Consider the following 20894-nt stretch of genomic DNA (forward strand, 5'->3'; position numbering starts at 1 on the left):
ATAATGTTAGGGCAAGGCTACAAATACATACCCAAAGTCTGTTGTGAAATAGACTCATGCTCTGTGTGCCAGAAATGCAATATAGCAATACACGTTCACAATCCCTTCCCTTTTATCCCCCTCAAAAGCCAAAAAAAATCAGTTCTGTGGCAGAACTTTGAACAAATCTTTAAGTCTTATTGTCAGCGAAATGTTAACTGGCCCAAATACAAAGTTCTGTATTGTTCTTGTAAGGATACAGCTATCTGGGTCTGTAATTTGGCAGCAGCACTACATACAAAGAATTTGATTATATCAATGGAAAAGAGTCTTTTGCTCTTTGTGAGAAATAACTTAATTCGGTGTTTGCAAGGCATATTTGGAGCCTGTGGGAAACTTGACTTGCTGGCACTTGTTTCACTCTTCTGTCAATCTAGTGAGCAATATTAGCATCTGTCCCTAAAGAGGCATGTGTGCCTGTTGCTGTAGGAGGGAAAATGTTTTTAGCTGTTTTAAAAAAGATGAATATGTCCTTAAGGAGAAATTGTGGTGGTGGTTAGGGATTCCAGCTGATCAATCTTGCAGGCATATAAAAGATCCAGGCCACAGCAGAAGGAAATTTTCCAAAGAATGCAGGAGAAATTTTTAAAGTAAACATCTGCATGGCATAGAGAGAGTTAAGAGGCATTTCTCCCTCCAGCCAAACTGTGAACATATTTAGGTCAAGCACAGTGAGAAGATCCATAGGAAAAAATGACCAGTTGGCATCACAATCTTGAAACAAATGACTGTAGGAAGTGTTGGCATGCTCCTGAAATATTCCTTAGATTCTAAACACTTTCTTTGTTATTATTTGAAGGAGTTATTTATTGTGATAGAGTTGGTATTATAGTAACATCTAGGGATCTTAACCAAGATTAGAGCATGAGTGTCAGGCACTCAGCAAGACGAGATTAAGAGACAGTGGAAGTGAAGGGTACAAAATGAAAGATTTTTGTATGTTGGAAGTGCAGGTTTTTTCTTTCAGTAGTTTTTGTGGAATTTGGGGGAGGGGTTGTATAGTAAAGGCTAAATAATAGAGGGGAATTAACTAATGGAAACAAAAGGATGTGAAAGACAAAAGAAGAAAGTGTAAGACGTGAGGAGAAAAGGTGGGAGGGAAAGAGCAGCCCTCAGATTATTATGAATTTCAAGTTGTTCTTCCCCAGACCAGCTAGCACAGATTTAATTGGGTATGGTAAATGGCATATTGACTTAAAGCTCATTTCTTTTCTTAGCAAATTATGAAGGATCGGTGGATGAATGTTGGCCATGAAGAAGAAGAACTAAAGCCGTATACTGAGCCTGAACCAGATTTTAATGACTCCAAGAGAATAGGTAAGATTTTTACAAGGATGTTGCATATGAGGACATAGGCAATTTTACCTTGTAAGTCAAACTAAACTCTTTTATCAAATTTGAGGTACAATCTCATTGTACAAGTAAAATGTTTTCTTCTTATTTAAATGAGAAATTTCATTACAATGCCCTCCTTATAACTACTGTTGTGACTTCACTGAGCTGACATGAGTCTGCAAGCACAGCAAAAGACAAGTAAGATTACAGAATTCAACAGGCAGAAGGAAACAGATTTTATTATGAGGGTAACAATTTTTATCTGCCGTGGTCAGAGAAAGATACTGTGTTGGCCCTGTAGCTATTCATAGTTTCTATTTGCCAGTGTTTTATTTGTCTGTTGAATAACATTTAACGTTGAATAATGTTGAACTATGCTGAATAACATAGTTGAGAGTTTTCAAGAAGAAAATAACAAAAGAGGGGAATTGCAGCCCTTTTGATTTTGCACAGCAAAGATGATGCTGGTTGAGTTGAATTCTAGTTACCTGTTAAATTATAAGGGCTTTTTCTATTTTCATGGTTCTTAAGTTGTCAGTAAACCCAAGCACTTATTCTGCTAATGTATCTAGCTCTTTTTACTTTTAGACATTATGGTCACAATGGGCTTTTCAAGAGAAGAAATTCATGAATCTTTAGTAAACCAAAAGTACGATGAAGTCATGGCTACTTATCTGCTTCTAGGTAGAAAACCACCTGAAGTAAGTGCTACCTAACTTGCATCTTCTATTTTGGTCTTTATATGTGGCTGGGTTGAATATTCTGGTTGTCGATGTTTTTATAAACTATTTTGTAACATCTTTTAAAAAAAACTGTGGTTCATAACTTATTAATGTCTCTCCCTTTTCATATCTTCTTGGATATCTCATTAGTTCCCATATGAAGAAATAGATTGAATATAGTATTTTCACATTTGTTTGTAAATATGTTGAATTGCTTTTTTTAAAGAGCTAGCTGTTAATCTGAAGTGGCATGACTTTTAGGTACTGAGTCTTCTTCCTGTCATGTGTGTTTACAGTTAAAATCTGAAATAGTTAATTTGAGTAGAGCAATTATTCTTCTACCTACTAAGATGTGACATCCTGTGTTTCTCAGAAATGTACTCATCCTTTCTCACTTATATACTATATTATAGTATATTTTATTCTTTAATAAATACTTGCATCGTAGTCATTAATAAATTTGTAATAGAAATTTTTTTTACTGTTTTGGAACTAGAGGGATCTGTATATCTTCTGGGACCACAGGGATTTTCAAGAAATCAAGCCGAGAGCAAGGCTTTCTTTTTGAAGGAATTTTTTTCCTGCTGCTTCATTGGCCTTCCTTCATTTCTAAGATAGTGTAGATCTGATACGTGCATCCTTGAGTGCATTTTCCCACAACATCTGTGAACCAGAATTCCCTTGTGATGGCAGAGCATGGAGGAAATCTGTCTAAAATGATTTTGACTCATACTGCTTAGAAGAGGGTATTTGTCGTTTCCACTGCTCTTACTTACAACTTATGCTTCTTAAATATCAACAAACCAGTGGCTGAGTTACATACCTTATAAAAATGTGTTGAAGGCCATAAAGAATCCTTGAATCAGTAGTACTTTCTTTTTTAGCTCTTCTGACTCAATCCAATGCATTTTGAAATTGTTCTGAAGCTATAAATGCTCTAAGCTTTTAAAAAAAAAAGGCGGGGGAGCCATTCTTTGGCTTAGGTTTTAAAATAGCACAGTTTTTGTTACTGTCAAGATTCTTCTAATTTTATTTTGAGCATTCATTAACTTCTTAGCTTTAGCTGTGTGTTTTTAAAGCACATTAAACACAGATGAAGTGATAAAATTCATCTTGAAGAAAATTGAACTCTGGATAGAATTTTAAATCAAAAAAAAAATGCCTTTAATTGGAATGCTTTACTTTATTATGCCAGAAAAGTACCAGTAATGTTGAATTTTGTTTATGCTTTGAAAAACTGTTTTTCTTGTAGTTTGAAGGAGGCGAGTCCTTGTCCAGCGGCAACTTGGGTCAAAGGTCTCGTCCTAGCAGCGACCTCAACAACAGTTCTGTGCAGTCTCCTGCTCACCTGAAGGTCCAGCGGAGTATATCAACTAATCAGAAACAACGGCGGTTCAGTGATCATGGTGGGGATGACATTCCAACAAGTAAAGTAACATACACAATTCAAGTCTGAATGTGCAGTGTTTTGTGAACCTGGCAGGTCCACCACTCTGTGCATTTGTTGTGTATCTCATCATGCTCCGCTGTGATGCTTTTATTTGTATGAACGCTTCTGTGGTAAATCTGGATCAATGTAACTTACAGATTTATTTTTTTGGACTTGTTACTTGGTTGACTCACTAAATAAGAACTTGAGGATGTTTCCTGTTTAGGAAATAGTGGTAAAATACTGGTCTGGATAAACTCAAAGGCTGCAAACCATTATGTTTATCAGTACATTTGGAGTTGGGGCCAAATTGTTTGTTTCCAAGAGACAACAATTTCATCAAGTATCCAGGAAACATTTTCAGGTGAAAGTGTTTATGTCAAAAAGGAGTGCATATTTAAAACATTAAATGAAAGGTGATTTCCTCCCCCCAAGAGAACTATCCAATTACTAGAAATATTTCTAAAATGTTTGGCCCTTTTCTCTGCCTAATTTACGTTGTTCTTTCTAATTTTTTCCCAATACTATTCTCTCTCTGTGTTAGCGTGTTGTTGTTTTTTTTTCCAAAAAAGTAACCAATATTGTGAAGATCATCAGCTGATGTAATTTTATTTCAAGGGAATGTAAAATTCTACCGATGGAGGATTTGCCCTAAAGCATTTTAAAGAATTATGAGGGAGAAGGAACTGTAATTTTTCCAAGTATAAACATGCTTTTAAACAAAGTAGTTCTAGGGTTTTCAGGGGAAAAAGATCTTTCATGGTGTTTAGAGGAAAAGATATGCAGCAAAAAGTACTAAAAAAAAAATTTGAAAAGTATCCTCTAATTCTTTTTTTCATAATATTGCACAAATTACATGGGTTTAAAATGAGAATTAAAATACTCTTCTAGGTTTTACATATTGATATGAAATGGGAGCTAAATCTGACTGCAAATTGGTAATGAAGAGAGAGTGGGTAAAAAGAACGTAGGCTGTCAAAGCTCAATTTAATAGGTTGGTATATGTGCTGAGTTTGCAGTCATAGTTGTTCAAATGCTTTTTTTGGACTTGGGGAATTATATTTAGACTATTTTGGCCAAGAAAAATGCAGTGATTATTTTTAGGTATTATTAATACTGTTTTTATTTGGCAGTTGGTCCCTCAATTCCTCCTGCTGTATCATACACAAAAAGAGCTCAGGCAAATAGTGTGGAAAGTGAACAGAAAGAAGACTGGGACAAAGATGTCTCACGCAAACTTAGCAGCACTACAGTGGGATCCAAAGGAGAGATGGCTGCAAGTCCACTTGTGGGTCCAGAAAGAAAGAAATCAACTACAGTTCCCAGTGTGAGTGTGTGCGCTTTTGGCTTGTTATATTTATTTTTCCCTATTTAAACAAAATCTGCAGCATAAGGTTACTATAGACATAATGGCTACTGAATAAGCCACTAAGTCTATTTCTGGTAACTTTTACTGGCAGACAGAAATAGGCTACAGTGGATGTCTTTTAAAATAAACCTTTCCCTTCCCCCCACAACTTTACTTTTTCTAACACTAACATAACAGTAAGCCCGAGAATGTCTGCATTTGGGCAAACTGAAGCTCTGTCAAGACTAACAGTGGATATTTAGGGAAGGAACGTAAGAACAGAGCCGATATGGAGTGCCCTTTTTCTGGTTTCTAATGCTTGTGTAACTACAAGGAAGTCAGGGGACTTCCTGAATTGGAGATTTCATCTGAATGATCCTACATGATATCCCTCATGAACTTTTTTCCTTTGTGAATTTGTCTGTTTAGCTTTCTGAAACCACTTTACTTTGGACTTAGAAATGGGGTGAGGTGAGAGGGAACAACCCAGTTGTTCCCTGGTGTGTGTGCCTGGTAATGTTATGAGTTACAATGTGGTTCTTGTATTAAGAAATTATTAATTTGCTAGTTCTTCTGTTATGATATTATTCATAGTTTGGTAAACTGCTATCGTATTACTGCCTCAGATATCTTTGTTCCAAATAGGGGAGTATGTCTCTCCTAACTTGAAAGCATCTACTTTGCCTTGTGGAAGTTCATGTGCAGTAGTATCAGTGTTTAGGACACACAATGAAAAAATATCACATAGTGTTTAAACAGCTACTTGGGAGCAAGAGTTCATGGGGGGAGGAATATGCATGAATCACAATTTAAGATTCAAGTATACTTTTTGCTATTTAAGAGACATATTAAATACAAAAATTCTGGCCATCTTTTTAGTACAGTAGACAGGCAGCAGGAATTCTCATTGTCCTTTGGGATTCTGTGTGCTGGCTCCCATCTTGGATATTCTGGGAAGAGATATGCATTTCTGCTAGAATTCTCTTTAAACAAAATAAATGCTGAAGTTCATTTAACTCTTAATATTCTGCAGGTTGTGTCTGCAATACAGCTGCAGATGCTTTAAACATTTTTTTCACGTTTTAAAGAGAGGGTTTTTCCCCCCCCCACAAAGAGTCTTTGAAATTATGGCTGTGTAGATTGCATGCAGGAACTTTGAGTCTCCTAAGATTAGATTTCGTATCTGAGCTTTCCCAAAACTATATTGCCCCAAAGCTGATTGCAGTCACGTGTGGTACAAGCTGATATGTCAAAAGCATTTCTCCGCTTTGTGAGAACTAATTAAATGGAGTATATTTGCTATGAAGAATGAGAAATTTATTTACTTGCTAATGGCAACATCAGTATTTGTACATTTTTAGCTCTGTTACTATTTTGGGGACTTTGAAAGGCTGTGTGAGGGGCACGATTAAGGAATAGTAGTGTCTGATATTGCAACAGTAGTTAAGGTTGAGCAGCTTATGCAGAAAAAAGTGAATTTGTTTTTTAAAACTCAAACATTTAAAATGAACAAAGCTAATGTGCATAACTTTAAAATACTTCTGTGTAACTTTGAGGGTAACATGATGTTAGGAAAGGCAGGATTTCTTAAAAACATATTTATTACCTTCAGTCATATTAGTCTAATGAGAGTTTAATTTCAAAAACAGTTACTGCAGTTGTTAATCTTCCTTATGAATTGGCTTTGAAACAGTTTATTCAGTAGTCTCTGCGGGGTGATACTAATGCCGAAAAGCTGTAGATGAGGGAGACCTAAACACACAGTAAATCTTGCAGAGTCCATGATGTCCTACAGTACACGAGTTCAGTGTATTTGAAATGTTTTGCCAGCATGCATCAGTATGTAATGTTAGCACTTTGCAAACCTCTCCCACCCCAAATTCAATATGTACTGTATTAAAGACCGAGACTTGTACATCACGTACTGAAAGTGAGTTTTCGGCAGCTAATCTGTGCGTGGCAGGGGGAGGAGGAGAATGTTTGTAGGTATCTTATGGAGTGTGTGCAAACTAAAATTAGTAACAGAAAGTAAGTCCCATCGGTATTTGTTGCTACAAGACCTATTTGTCGTGTTATCTGCATCATAATTTCTGGGTTGACTGACACAGACTGATAATCTTTTCATTTTTCTCTTGAGAACTCTTTTGACAGGGGGGCAACAAACTGTAAGGCTGGAGCTGTAGTTGGCAACTTAATCTGCACAGGGAAGCCTTTTATCCAGCTAGATAGATGTGTTCTCTGGGATTCCAGTTTGTTCCTTTGATCCCAGAGACAAATAATTCAGTAACGCAGTATGTGGGAATTGGATAATAATACTTACTAAAGCAAGCATCAACGAAATTAAATTTCTCTAAGTTTTCTTTTAGTGTACTCTCAATGGTACAGTAATGAGGTGGTGAATGAGCTATTGGAAAAAAATAGCTGATGATCTAAATGATTTGTGTCAACAGATTAACCTAGTTAATTTGAAGACATTAAGAATATACGTAAACAGCTGAAACTCTAAGCATTGGAAGCAAATCAAAATACATTTTTATATGACATAATATATAGTAGAAGAAAGTATTTAATTTTAGTCTTAATTTTCTTCTAGAATAATGTATTTTCTGGTAGTGGAATGACAAGGAGGAACACTTACGTTTGTGAACGTTCTTCAGATCGCTATTCTGCAATACAGAATGGGAAGGACAACAGGTATTCTTCAACTTTTCTTGCTTATTAATTTGGGTACAAGAACAGAGGCATAGAAGTAGTAGGTTATGCAATTAATCAATACCATTATGAAGCGTGGTATGAAATACATAAAGTCCGACTGTATGTTTTCATCTTGTCTTCCACTGCGGTTTCTATGTTTGTGATGAAATTTATAACTAAATGTGTAGATCTGCCTTTGCCTCTTTTTATGGAATCACATTTATTACCAAGGGTTGCCTTCCAACACAGAGTAAAGTAACTATGCTCACAACTAAGTAGGCAGTTCTGCTGTGGAGAACTTCAGATGGATCGCCCTAACAGTGTAGCCTGATCCTTTTTCATTTATCACTAGTAATCACTCAAAAAGTTGAAATTGTTAAGACTTGTCAGTCCTTTTCGATATCATTTTTTGGCCTAAATAATATTTTAGTAGTGATGGTAACCAATTTGTATCTATGTATATGTATGATAATTACACTCAGTTTAGTATGTTTTGTTAAATATTATTGTATTTTAACACTGTTGATCTATACTAAAATGATGAGCTATGGAACATGTAAAGTACAGCTATTTAAATTGCTTTAAGGAGGTATTTTAAAAAGCACAAAACTAATTTTCAATACTAATTTCAAGTTATTAGATGGGTGTTTTCAAAAGTGTCTTTCCAAAATTGTTTATACTGTTTAAAATATTTGAACAACTTTTGTGACAATCCTTTTTTAAAATGAAAGAAGATAACACACGTTGTGTATATTTAGGGTTAAAATATATACTAAAATAGATTTTTCTGATCTCACAAAGATTGATAAAGCTTTTCTTTCAATAGATTTAATACCAAAACCACTGTAATGAGAAGGAGTTTTATTTTGAAGTTTTTCATTTTACAATTTTTTTTTCTATAGTACTGAAAAGGCAGCTGACTCTTAATCCCTATTCCTTTCATCAGTGCGATGAATGTGCTCAGTTCTTTGAGCACATTCTGAAAAATGAAGGATGAGAATTGTCTTTTGAGTTGTATTTTTCCCTTTCCTACCATACATTGTGTTGCAGTTCAGTTTGGATTTGGTGTAGCTGAACATCTTGTGTCATTGGATTATTCATCCAAAATCTTTACCTAATTGCTACAGATACTATTTATCTTTGGGACTGTTGTTGCTGATATATTATTAATGCAATTTCATTTATGCTTGTAGCGGCAAAGCTGTAGTTTGGCTTAAGTCATTTGACTTTTTTGTTTTAAAAATTAATAACACAGTAGTTTTGCTGCTACTTTCATCCCTTCCTTGCCACTTAGGTGAAGCAGAAATAAAAGTACCGGTGGAAGGAACTGTATCTTGAAAGGGTTGGCTCAGCCTAGCAGTGGCTGGGATAGAGAGCTGGTACAGAAGGTGAATATTTTTGCTTGAAGCAGAGCAGACCTTTTTGTTCCCCTTGGCAAGCAGCCACAGGTGCCACTCTGTGAGGCTCAGGAAGGAGCCTTCCCTCACTTGGGGGGAGCACTGCCTTCTTCCTGGGGTCATGGGAAGACTTTTACATCATGTCTCTGTCTGTGAAGTAAGCTCCTGAGTGAGTTTTTATACAGCTTTTCAAAATTTTATTTCACTTTCAATGCTTATTTGAAGGCAGGTTGAGGGGTTTTTGTTATCACGTGCCTGTAGGGATTTCATCTTTTGGAAGACGTCCAGCATGGCAGCCCCAGGTACTGATAACCAGAGGATTTTTCAGATTAGAATGCTGTCACTGTCCGAGGCATTTCATGGCATATTGATTTTCTCAAAGGTATTGAAGATGTCTTTCAGAAATTAATACAATTTTGTATTGCTGAAGAAGTGTAGTAGTTATGTAATAAGGTACAAGTAATTCCACATACATAACATTCCAAGGTGTTACCATGATAGAAAACAAAGTGATTAGAAATATAGACATGAGGCTACCTATGTTTTGTTTGTCTTTCATTGTTCCTTAGCAATATAAGACCTCTAAGTATTTAATGGCTGAAGACATTTCAAAGAACTTAATCAGAATGGAAGGGAATTTTTTTCTTCTCCTGAGAATATTTTGACCACTTACCAGAAGTTGAAAATTGGCAACTTTTTGCTAAATAAGGGGAAAAAATAATTCAGAATTGCTTTCATGGCTGTTGAGTGGTTGCTGCCTGTTGACCTTCTCTTCCATAGGTCAGGGCTTTCTGATGGAGCTACCTTTCCCTTAAAACACTATGGAACAGTCCAGAGGAGAAATACAACTCGGTCCTTTAAAAATACAATCACTTCCAAGGGATAATGTGACAGCAATTCCAAATGTTTCAAGTTTTAGTTGTTTGAGTTTTAACTGAAAATAAGGGTATTCACTTCACAAAAAGAGAGTCTATTTAATCAATCTATTTAAGTCTTTCGTGAATTTCTTTTGCAGTATTTTTTACTATTTCCATGTACTCTTTGTAGTCTTTCTTCATTACTTTGAATAATGTGTGTGTAAGCTTTAATCTTGGGAGGAATGAAAAGGCCTAATTTTAACATATATGGTGATTTGATTTATGGATGAACATAATTTTCTCAGAATTCTGTATTCTTTACTTTAGCTGACTAAGGCAGCCTGGTCACTCGGTCTTCTAGTTATTTAAACAGTACTTGCTACATTATAAAAGAAAAAAATTTTTTTTCCCCTGTTTTCTATGGGGTTTTACACTAACTTTTCCCTTTTCATTTGTCTGTCCCTCCTTTCTTGCTGCCATGGTAAAAGCCTAACAGAAATGTCTGCAAGTAGCACATCTTCTGCAGGCTCTACAGTAGCTTCTGCTGTATCAACACGGCCTCGACATCAAAAGTCCATGTCTGCCTCTGGACATCCTATAAAAGTTACACTGCCAACCATCAAAGATGGCACTGAAGCTTACCGACCAAGGTGATAAATCGATCGTTATTTCTTTAGTGCTGCGCACTTTAAAAATGTTGTTGTTCAGTTCATGATATGCTTCAAAATGTTTGTAATCTATTCAAAACGTCATGTTGCGTTCTGTTTTGAAACATTAGCTTACTCAAGTAGTGTGGGTATGACAGATGATTTAAGCCTGATTTTGTTCATCACACGTTTGCATACAGTTAAAGTAGTTCCTTGACTGCCTCCCTCTGGAAGCTTCTGGAAAACGTAGTAGTTAAATTTTTAACTAATTTAGACAGGACCGTACAGCACAGACCACCATAAATTCAAATGAAATACTGAAATGTTACTTAAGAAATATCTGTTAAGTTTTTGGAGTGCTCGTGTGTTAAAGGTTTTGATGAAGATATTTTTTTGGAAGAGGGCTGGGAACACTTTCAGGTCTTACTACAGACTTCTGCCTTTTTCCTTTGTCCTATTATCTGTGTATACTTTTTTTTAACTGCTCTTAATGCTTAGGTAATTTGATTGTACAATGAAAATATTTCTTTATTATTTCTAAGTATGAATCATAAAGCAAATCAGTAGCAGATTCAGGTTTAAAAAAAAGCATCAAGAGCAGGGTTTTTTTTCCTATCTTTGAGAAATGGTTGTCATGTAGGAGGGTTTCTAGCATAGTCTTTCTCTTTATTTATGCTTCTGTTTTCCCAGCAGTGCAACTCAAAGAGTGCCTGCTGCTTCCCCGTCTGCTCATAGTATTAGCACTACCACTCCAGACCGAACCCGCTTTCCTCGGGGGAGTTCAAGTCGAAGCACTTTCCATGGTGAGCAGCTAAGGGAGCGGCGTAATGCCACTTACAATGGACCGCCCGCCTCACCATCACATGAAACCGGTGCTTTTGCACATGCTAGAAGAGGGACATCAACTGGTATAATAAGCAAGATAACTTCCAAGTTTGTTCGCAGGTTAGTACCTCGATTTTTAAGAGAAAAAAAAAAAAGCCCAGCCTATAACTAGGACCATAATTGCAAAGTCATTGAGAATTTCCAGTTTAAATCTGAAGTAAATGTAAATTTAGTTAGAATGCTGCTTGTTTTGTGTGTTCCTTCCAGAACCTGCCTTGTTTTACTTCTCTGTGTATATTGTAACCATTATGTTTGACCAGCTATTCTGCTTCTTTATCTTAAAGGAGCAAGAGAACACTACTCAAAAGGTTTTTTTGCTCATGCTTTACAGCTAAAATACAAAGATGCTACAATTAAGTTAAAATCAAATGAACTTAAATACTGAAAGTAGTGACTTAAAAATGAGTCATTATTTAATGTTAACCATATTTTACTTTTTTAACTGGCTGCAGTTTGTTGCAAGGGCTATATTTACAATGGTTTTATTACTGTGCTTAGAGGAAATAGGTATTAAATTATTTCAGGGAATTGTAAAATCTGTGAATAAATGAGAAGCTTAGAAGTGGGCAGAAGTCTGGGTGTCTGGAAATACTAATATTTCAGTATCGTGCAGCCTCTCATATCATGTTACCAGCTTCTTCAAATGTAAGTTCAGGATTCTGAAAGAAGAAAACCCACACATCCTGGACCTGCGTTCATTCCTGTGATGATGGTAACAGTAATAATACTCTGAGGAGAGGTGCTGGGAAAGATTTTCAAATACACTGTTTAATATCAGATGACTGTTGACTTAGCAGTCACAATAGCTTTCCCAAAAGGGGACTTAATTTTCCGTTTGCCTCTTTCTAACAGTGATTTACCTATAATTCTTAAGCCTACTTATCGATATGTCTATACTGCATTATTGTCAGTTTCACAACAGAATTATGTCTTGGAAGCCTCTATTTTCTTTGCAGAATCATGCTGTTATGTACTGAATTCTATCATTTGTGTGTAAAAAAAAAAAAAAAAAATCAAAGCTAGGTTAAGCTAGTAGTTGCAAATTTGTAAGTAAAATGTCATGAATTGCATAAGGTAAAAGAAAAGAGAAAGCTAGAAATACAGTGATGTTCTTCATGAAATTGATTTAACCTGGTGAGCTGATAGTATGTCAGTGTGTCTAAGTAATACCTCCTATGATGACCTTAAAAAAAAAAAAAAAAAAAAGTATGTGAATGATTTTCTTTTTTCAGAAGCCTGAAGATACAGGACTATTATCCTCCATTATTGGTATCTCCAGCACTTACTTACCTGTGGGGAGAGAGTTTGTTCTCTGGTTTTAAAAAGAAAAAAAAATTTACAGCTAAGTTAGTCAACTGTGGTGTCAGTGTAGATTTCCAAATGGGAAGAAAGGTGTTGTCTGTTAAGTAACTAACCAATTTCAAGAGCACAGGCATTTTTTTTTCCATTATAGCTCATTGTTATTTGCAAGGAATGGTATATTGAATTTTTTTGAAGAGTCAGATCAAAGAATTAATATTTTCATTATGTTAAGCTACAATATTAAAATAATATTGTAAACTATGTATTTAGAATTAACATTGTAAATTGATGTCTTTTAAAATGATCTTCACTATAAAACATTTTTATATAACTTCCTATTATGTTTTATACTGCTAAAAGTACATTTTCCTATAGTGAAGGCCTTGTAGGGTTTTTGTTTTGTTGCTGGTGGTGGGGTTTTTTGTTTGTGTTTTGTTGTGGTTTTATGTTTTTTAAACTTTGCGTTATTTGAGACTTAGTGGCTGGGATTACATGGGTGGAGGTTCAGGGGCGGTTCTTTTAGTTGGATCACATAACTGCATGCTTTTTAAATTCTGTACTGTTCAGGAAATAATGGTTTAAAGCATACTTTGATTAGAAGGTGTCATAAAAGACTTTTTTTACTACCTTTTGGCAAAGGTAAATGCCTTTTCTGGTAAGTATAGAAAATAAATGCATAATGAGAATGCTTAATCAATAGGGTATTGAAGTATTTTTTACCAATGGTTTATGTCAAGTGATACTTCTCTGATGTTAGTTACTAAAGTATTTGTGTTTTGAAGGTATTAATTACCTAATTGAAATTGGGTGCTAAAACGTTTGTACAGCAGCACTAGGAACGTACCTAGGTGGCTGATACAATCTATGGATATTTTTCAAGTTGCTTCAGACTAAAAAGGCATCATACAAAACAGTTCCTTGGTAAAGTACAGCTCTAATTCAACAAGATAAAAAAAATATGTTTAACCTCAAGCTCACTGGTAATCTTACCAAAGTCAATGTAACAGCTGATTTGCTTAAAGTTAAGCAGATGTTGAAGTAACCTTTCTGAACTGGGCTCCAAGCATTTGGTCTTGCAAACTCTTAGGCACGTCTTATATTTAATTACTTGAGTGTGCTTAAGCGTGGGCATGTACCTAGCTGCTTTCAGGACTGAGGTCTAAAGGCCTGGCCCAGAAGGGTGCAGCGCGGAGCCCCCCTGGACCACCTTGATCGACTACTCCTCTGTGCTTGCTGGAATTACATGTGGCCATTGCTCTGTCTGCAGTAGGTTGAGAACAACGTGGTAATTTTACCATCCGTTTAAAAAGAACATTAAACAATTACATGTCAGATCTGAAAGAAGTTAAGGTATCATAAAGGGAAATTAAAATTAGAGCTGTGAAAAAATACTATTAAACAGTATTAGGCTTGACAGTACTATACTGATTTTTTTTTTTTTTTTTTTTTTTGTTCAGTAGCTATTTAACATTGTTCTAGATGTAGGTTTTCTTAACTTTTATTTTTCACCTTTATCATTGAATCTCAACCTTAACTTTGTTTTGAGGGATCCAAGTGAAGGCGAAGCCAGTGGCAGAACTGACACCTCAAGGTGAGGAGCCACTATTAATACTTCGCTCCTAGGTCTTTCGCATTGAGGTTTAAGTGATTTCTTAAAGATTTCTAATCAGGATGTAAAATAGAATAGTGCTTAAGTAATCTGCATTTCAAAAATGTTTTTTATTTGGGGGGAGGGGGTTTTGGTGAGGTCCTTTATCCCTCGTTTTTGCGTTCTTGTGAAGTATTTAATATAAAACTACTTAAGCATATTCCTTTGAATAATAAAGCCCCCTGTAGAAGTTAACCAATCATTTAGGCACTTAAAATCATGTTTTGGCTTTTAAATATTTAATAGTGTTTACTTTTGGTTTCAGTGGAAAATGTAGTATACTTGTGTGTGTCTGTGTGTATATATGTATATATTAAACTTTTACTATAGTTACATACTGTGTTCATTACTAAAGCTGCTGTTTGCCAGAAGTAAACACCTTATAGTCCCTGAGAAATGAATGTCACTTTGCACTGAGAAATGAAATGTGACATTCAGACAAAAAGGGTGGTGACTGCGAAATATTGAATTTGTATGGCAACCGCTGTACACAAATCTGTAGATGCTTGGTTAGTAATAAATCATTCCTCTATATGTTCATTTTCCAGTATACCTGCTCTTTTGCCATGTTTCAGCATTTGGTTCTGCATTTTTGGTGTGCTTAGCACAGTGCATAACTTTTTATTTTTTTTATGCTCTCTAATGAACAGGCATTGTAGTTTGCGTTCTAAACTGGTCGTGTACAGAAAGTATCGACTTAGTTTTCAAAACAGAAAGCCTTTATTTAAAAAAAAAAAAAAAGGCAGCACATTCTTAACAGGATACATTGTTTAATACACAATGCATTTTATCTATGTTAGCCCTTTTCAATTCAAAGTCTATTAGCTGTCAAATTCTTGACCTGGAAAGGGAAAAGTGATCAATCAAATGATCAAATGAAATGAAGTGTGAAGTTGCTTTCAGCTCTTGCTTTCACTCTCTAGCTTCCTCTACTTTTTGCCATCCTACAGTGTCTGTTTTGGGCTAAAAGTTGTTTGAGGTCTTATCCCTGCCATGCTCTATCCCTTAACATCGATGTGGTTCTCTGGGGATCACACTGAAAGTTAAATTAAAAATGCTTGTTTTGACTCCTCTCTGAATAGTAACAGTTTATAGACTATCAAAATGAGAACAGCACCTTTCGCCAGTGATGGGTGGGGAGGCATCAGGCATCTTAAGTACCTGGGACAAGAACACAAATAGTTGGCTGTGGATTTACTTCAAAATAATTAGTGCTCTTTCTCAAAATGCTTTCTACAATGGAATAAGTAATCTATTCTATAAGGAAGCATCAGAATAAGAACATTCATTGGAAACTACTCCCTTGAAATTTTGTCCAAGTCATTTTATCAACTGAAATGCTTTGTCTCTACATGTCACTCTTTCTTCTGTGAAAAAGCTGCTGGCTGTGTACTTAACTGGTTGACAAACAAGCTGGTTACTACCAAATCACAGCACAAAATTCTGCTTCATCAGTTAAAATGAAGCACGTTATTATAAGGTCTTTTTACACAGAGAGAGGTCAAAAATACATAATAAATGCAAAAGCGGGGAAAGGCAGAAAAGAGGGGAGGGAATTAACTAAAGACTTGTGAATCACAGGGTGGGGTTTCTTCCTCTGCTGCTTTTACAGTATGATTTATGCTTCAGGATTGTGTCCCTCAACTTCAGTTTTGTTGGTGTATGGCATGCTCCAGATCATGAAATCAGCAGAACTTCAGTCATGCTTTTACATAGATTCCACTTTCTTTGGAGCAGTATGGAGTAGCGTGTGTCTGCTGCAGTTACCATTGCACATGTTGTCATCAGAACGTTTTAGAGCAGGAGTTTCCAAACTTGCTTTGCTTGTGTGCCACCACTGGGAGCTGCACCAGTGCTGGTAGCAGCTCCCAGTGCTGTGCCAAAGCGCACATGAGTCTACACTCATGAGATGGTGCACAACTGTTCCAACAGTATCTGTCTAACTCTTTGAATTAGCTTGTGCGTGACTAGTGGTGTGTCAGTTGCAGTTTAGAAACCCCTGTTCTAGAACTGTATTTCTCTTCTAGCTCTTGACTGTACTGCTTTTATTTTTGACTGTTCTGTATGTCACTTCTTCCAGGAGCGCTTCTGGGGAGCCAAAAGACAGAGAGAAGGAGGATAGCAAAGATTCGAAGCCACGGTCCTTGCGGTTCACGTGGAGTATGAAGACCACTAGTTCTATGGACCCGAACGATATGATGAGAGAGATTCGGAAAGTGTTAGACGCTAATAACTGTGATTACGAACAAAAAGAGAGGTTTTTGCTCTTCTGTGTTCACGGCGATGCACGACAAGATAGCCTTGTTCAGTGGGAGATGGAAGTCTGCAAACTGCCACGATTGTCGCTCAATGGAGTTCGTTTCAAGAGAATATCTGGGACTTCTATCGCATTTAAGAACATTGCATCCAAGATAGCAAACGAGCTTAAGCTGTAAAGAGAACCTAAATTTTTTGGGATCAGGGAAGATTCATACATGATCTACACTTTGAATGTACTGGTTACGCCTAATGTGATTGGCCTGTGAAACTCCCCATGTAGAAATTGCCCTTACTGCAATAAGGTTATACATAGTTATTCAGAATTGTAAAGTTAAATCCAGTATGACCTATATTAAATAACTGTAGCTAAAGAAGTTATGTTCACATGTACAGGTAAGTATATAGAGCATTCTGTTCATTTTATGTTCATAGAGTTGTATAATAAAAAGATGACTGCTTAAATTCAGATCTTGTATAGTTGTCTAGATTTCTGCACAGAAATGTATGTTTGCTTTCAGTTGGAAAAGTTCTTCCCTATCATTTACATTTTTGGTGGGTTTTATAAGTCTTACCTCTATCATGTGTTTTTTAAAAAACTTGTGTCCTGAGTCAAATGCACAAAAATAGTTTTCACAACTGTAGCATGACCATTTTTAATTATTTAAAGATTGTTCATGATTTGAACCAAAAGTCGATGAGTAATCGGCTTTTGTTCTACACGAGACTGTTCCTGCTTATCTTTTGGCTCTTATCCTTGTTATTGGACAGTGTTTAGTTGGGGGGGAAAAAAAAAATACAAACATGTTTACAGTGTTGGCACTTACAGTTTAAAAATTTTGTTCTGCCTTGGGCCAGCTCAGAGCTGTGGGGGAACAGAAACCAGGCGTAAGTGATGTTCTGTCTGCAAATTCCAGTGCTTACTCCCATGGCCCATTAACAAATGTAGCACCAAAATGGAGAACCGTAATTATTTCATTTGAATATCATGGTGTAAAATATCACTTGTTTGCTGCCTTCAGAATACTATAAATTCCATTTTATGGAAATATATTAATATTGGGACTGTTTAATAGCACAAGATAATCTGAAGTGTTGACCAATTGTATAAGTTAATAATACCACCTCAGGAATTAGCTTGGCTTTTGGAACATGTGCCTCCAAAGAGTACATGCGATTCCACATAATATTTTACAGCTAAACATACATTGTTTATAATGATAAATTGTTGATTTATGCTTTCGTGGTTGTACAGTTTGTTCCCATGTAACCTGTTTGTGTTTAATATTTTACCAGATTTCTTGTATTTATTCCACATCATTATGCCTGTAATGTGCAGCTTTGTAATTAGGCACTTGCCTACAGAAAAGAGAAAAAAAAAAAAAACACCACATTTTTTTCCTTCATAATTAATGATTATAAACTATGTAAAACCACTAGTACTGGTACATTTTAATACTTGTTATTTTGTACTGAATTAACCATAGAGGTTGGTTGTGCAATGTTATTTAATGTCGTAATTACTGTAATATCAACATATGGGCCCCATCTGCACACTCTTGTGAAGAATAGAAAGTTCATTAAGAAATTGTCACTTTAAAAAAATAAAAATTAAAAAAAAAGCTGTGGTAAACTCTGTAACCCTAAGTTAGAAGGCTGTAAGTGTAGTAAATGTGCCATTCTCTAATGGCTTCTTGACCGAGATGGACTTTACATACTGTACTGTGATGTAGCTTTCCTATGTAACAGTTATGTTCGGAAATGGACGTGTATTGTTGCCTTAGAAAAAGGGTGGTGTTTGGAAAGAAAGAACTGTAGCCCCTTTTCTTTTTTTATCTGATGTTCATTGAAACTAAATCTGATGCAAGTCATCTTGATTCACTGGTGCACTCTATTAAAACTTACTTGAACAGTTCTCATACTAAAATACTTGTTGTTTGCCCTTTATAAAAGCACAGTAACTACTGCAGGTTGCAAAATAGTCTAAAGGTGTACAGACTTCGACACTCTCTGAATTCAGGGATTTGCATTATATCGGTTCTGTGGCCCTGCGCTTTCCAGAAAGTATCAGTGGTTTAGTGCTTCTTAGAAATGAATGTCCAGGAGCTTTTCCAGAAATTCACCAAAAATCGGCTGCGGGAGGGGTTAGTGTGTCTGCTCAATTTACCCGCAAATGTCCGTGAGTGTTCAATTATCCTTGAAAATACACCACTGGAACGTAACCATGATGTTAATCCAAGATCATTCGTGAACTTTGTCATGAAACAAAACCCTTTGCCTTTTTGGAAGGTTCAGTGGAAAAAATATAGGTCATGCTGTGAGATGGTAGATTAAGTACTTAAGCTATCTTCCTGCTTTACAAGCCCTGTTTCTCCACGGCTAACTTTGCCCTAGATTGTTGCTGGTTTCCAGCGCTTCACATAACTGGAGCTGTATTAATGTTCCACAAAACACAGACAGCGTTTCAAGAGGACCAAGGTTACAAATTTTAGTTCGAGTCTCCCGTGAAACACAGCACCCCAAAGTGCCAATTTAATGTTTCTATAGATGGACAGTTTGCAAATGGTATTACTTCCAGTAACTGCCAGCAGCCTGACATTGCCCTGATTCCCAAACCCTGCTGCCCTCCCTCCTTCCTGCTTTTGCCTTGTTGGAAGATGAGCTGTAAAAAGAACTCTCTTCACTCTCTGAAGTGAAGAGTTCTTACGCTCTCTGTAGCAAACACACCAAGTACTTCAGCGAGGGCATGATCTGAGTGCGAAAGGTATAGCTGCACCCAAACTCATCATTTGGCTTTCCAAATCTCCTGTTCCTGGCAGGAATAAGATGGGAAGATCCGAGAAAGAGACTTTTTCAGAACTGCTGGTTTTATTGGCAAGCGGAGCGTACTTAGTATGGAAATCAGTAAGATGTTGCATACTGACTTCTCAACGCCTGTTTTGAGTCCCTCAACAGCTGCCTTGTTATGTACCTGTTACGTATAAGCTACTCCTTGGGTAAGAGCGGGATAAGAACATTTGGATCTGAAACGCAGCTTGACTCACGTGGGAGGGGATCAGCGTGGCATTTTGTCAGCACAGCTTTAACTTGAGAAATCCAAAAGACAGTTAAATGCCACGTCACGTTCCGCGGCTCCAGGAAGGGATAGGGATGTCTCGGATCTTCAGAGGGCTTACGTATTCAATTGTCATTTCTTGGCAGCATTTCGAGGGGGTGTTTCGGGTGGGTGGGGGGTGAACAGTTGGACGGCCGCGTGGTTCTGCTGGTTTGGGTTGGGGTTGGTTTTTTGCTTGCTTTCTTTAAGGTATACAGACAGTTCCAGACTAAGTAGACCCCTTTTCATGCAGTCCAATTTAAAACATTAAAGTGTTTATAGGTCAATGAAAGGACTATAAACGTTCGCTCCTGCTTCTGTGAATGAAAAATAATGCCTGAGAGCCAAGCGGTGTCATTAATGCCATATAGTTACGATAATGCTAAAAGCCCATGAGCTGTTAGACATGAGACTTTTGATACACACCTAGGAGGCACCTTGGACCTCTTAATCTCTGAACTTGTTGTGTTGCCCTGCTGCCACGGAAATGGAGACAGTAAATCTCAATTGAGAGATCTATTCTCTGAGGTTTTGATAGCTGAACTCTGGAAAATGAAACAAGCTCGTGAAGTACAAACCCAGCCTGTGGGGAAAGGCCTGCCCCTCTTGAGAAGACAGATTATCGTTCACTATCTTTGCACTTCTCGTTTAGGGGCAAAGTATACATTCAGTAATGGATCTATAAATAGAAAACCTAGACACTCTTCAAAGCCCCAGAAAAATATTTAATGCTTTTTTTTTTTCTTTAAAAATTTTCAAGGTAGCTTGAGGTTAACAAGACAAAAGGTCCCATTCAACAGCTGCTTACAGATTACTGATATTTTATTTCCTGATGCTGCTACTTAATCAGTATCAAGCACTTACTTCATCCTTCGAACTATCTAAGAAAGCAGCACATTAAAATCTACAGCAATGTATCAGAGCATGCAACATTTAACTCCTGCACCTTGCTGCTTCAGGCTCCTTACCCTGTGATTATTGTTAAAATAGGTAGGTGGGACAGGACCTACGCTGCTACCCTGTTGCACTGTCTGCAGCGTTTAGGACATACCTGCACCTCCCGGACGTAGGCAAGTTCAGCATCTGGCTCCAGGAGGTGGGGGAGAGAACTGGGTGGCTCAGAAATGGGCCCTGCAGGCACGGCCGCAGCCAGAGCCCGGAGGAAGGAGGAGCTCCGAGGGCCACGCGTGGTCTGTGGTAGGTGGCCATTTGGGACTGGTACTGGGAGCATGAAATCCTGT

At 36.8% G+C, this 20894-nt stretch overlaps 1 protein-coding gene across 8 annotated transcripts in view; it reads left to right on the forward strand.

The window, feature by feature from the left end:
• MARK1 (microtubule affinity regulating kinase 1) overlaps positions 1-17343 on the forward strand; it is a 59844-nt gene extending 42501 nt beyond the window's left edge. The window contains exons 10-18 of one of the 8 annotated variants that reach the window (XM_075496460.1): positions 1257-1356; positions 1963-2075; positions 3349-3523; positions 4659-4852; positions 7467-7567; positions 10310-10471; positions 11159-11413; positions 14202-14246; positions 16384-17343. In XM_075496460.1, the coding sequence (XP_075352575.1) occupies positions 1257-1356; positions 1963-2075; positions 3349-3523; positions 4659-4852; positions 7467-7567; positions 10310-10471; positions 11159-11413; positions 14202-14246; positions 16384-16738 (1500 nt within the window). In that variant the 3' untranslated portion in view covers positions 16739-17343. The remainder of the gene's footprint in view (positions 1-1256; positions 1357-1962; positions 2076-3348; positions 3524-4658; positions 4853-7466; positions 7568-10309; positions 10472-11158; positions 11414-14201; positions 14247-16383) is intronic. The other 7 variants (XM_075496461.1, XM_075496462.1, XM_075496463.1 and 4 more) reach the window with 7 other exon arrangements.
• The last annotated feature ends 3551 nt before the right edge of the window (positions 17344-20894 follow it).

This window comes from Mycteria americana, chromosome 3, assembly GCF_035582795.1.
Source record: "Mycteria americana isolate JAX WOST 10 ecotype Jacksonville Zoo and Gardens chromosome 3, USCA_MyAme_1.0, whole genome shotgun sequence".
NCBI lineage: Eukaryota > Metazoa > Chordata > Aves > Ciconiiformes > Ciconiidae > Mycteria > Mycteria americana.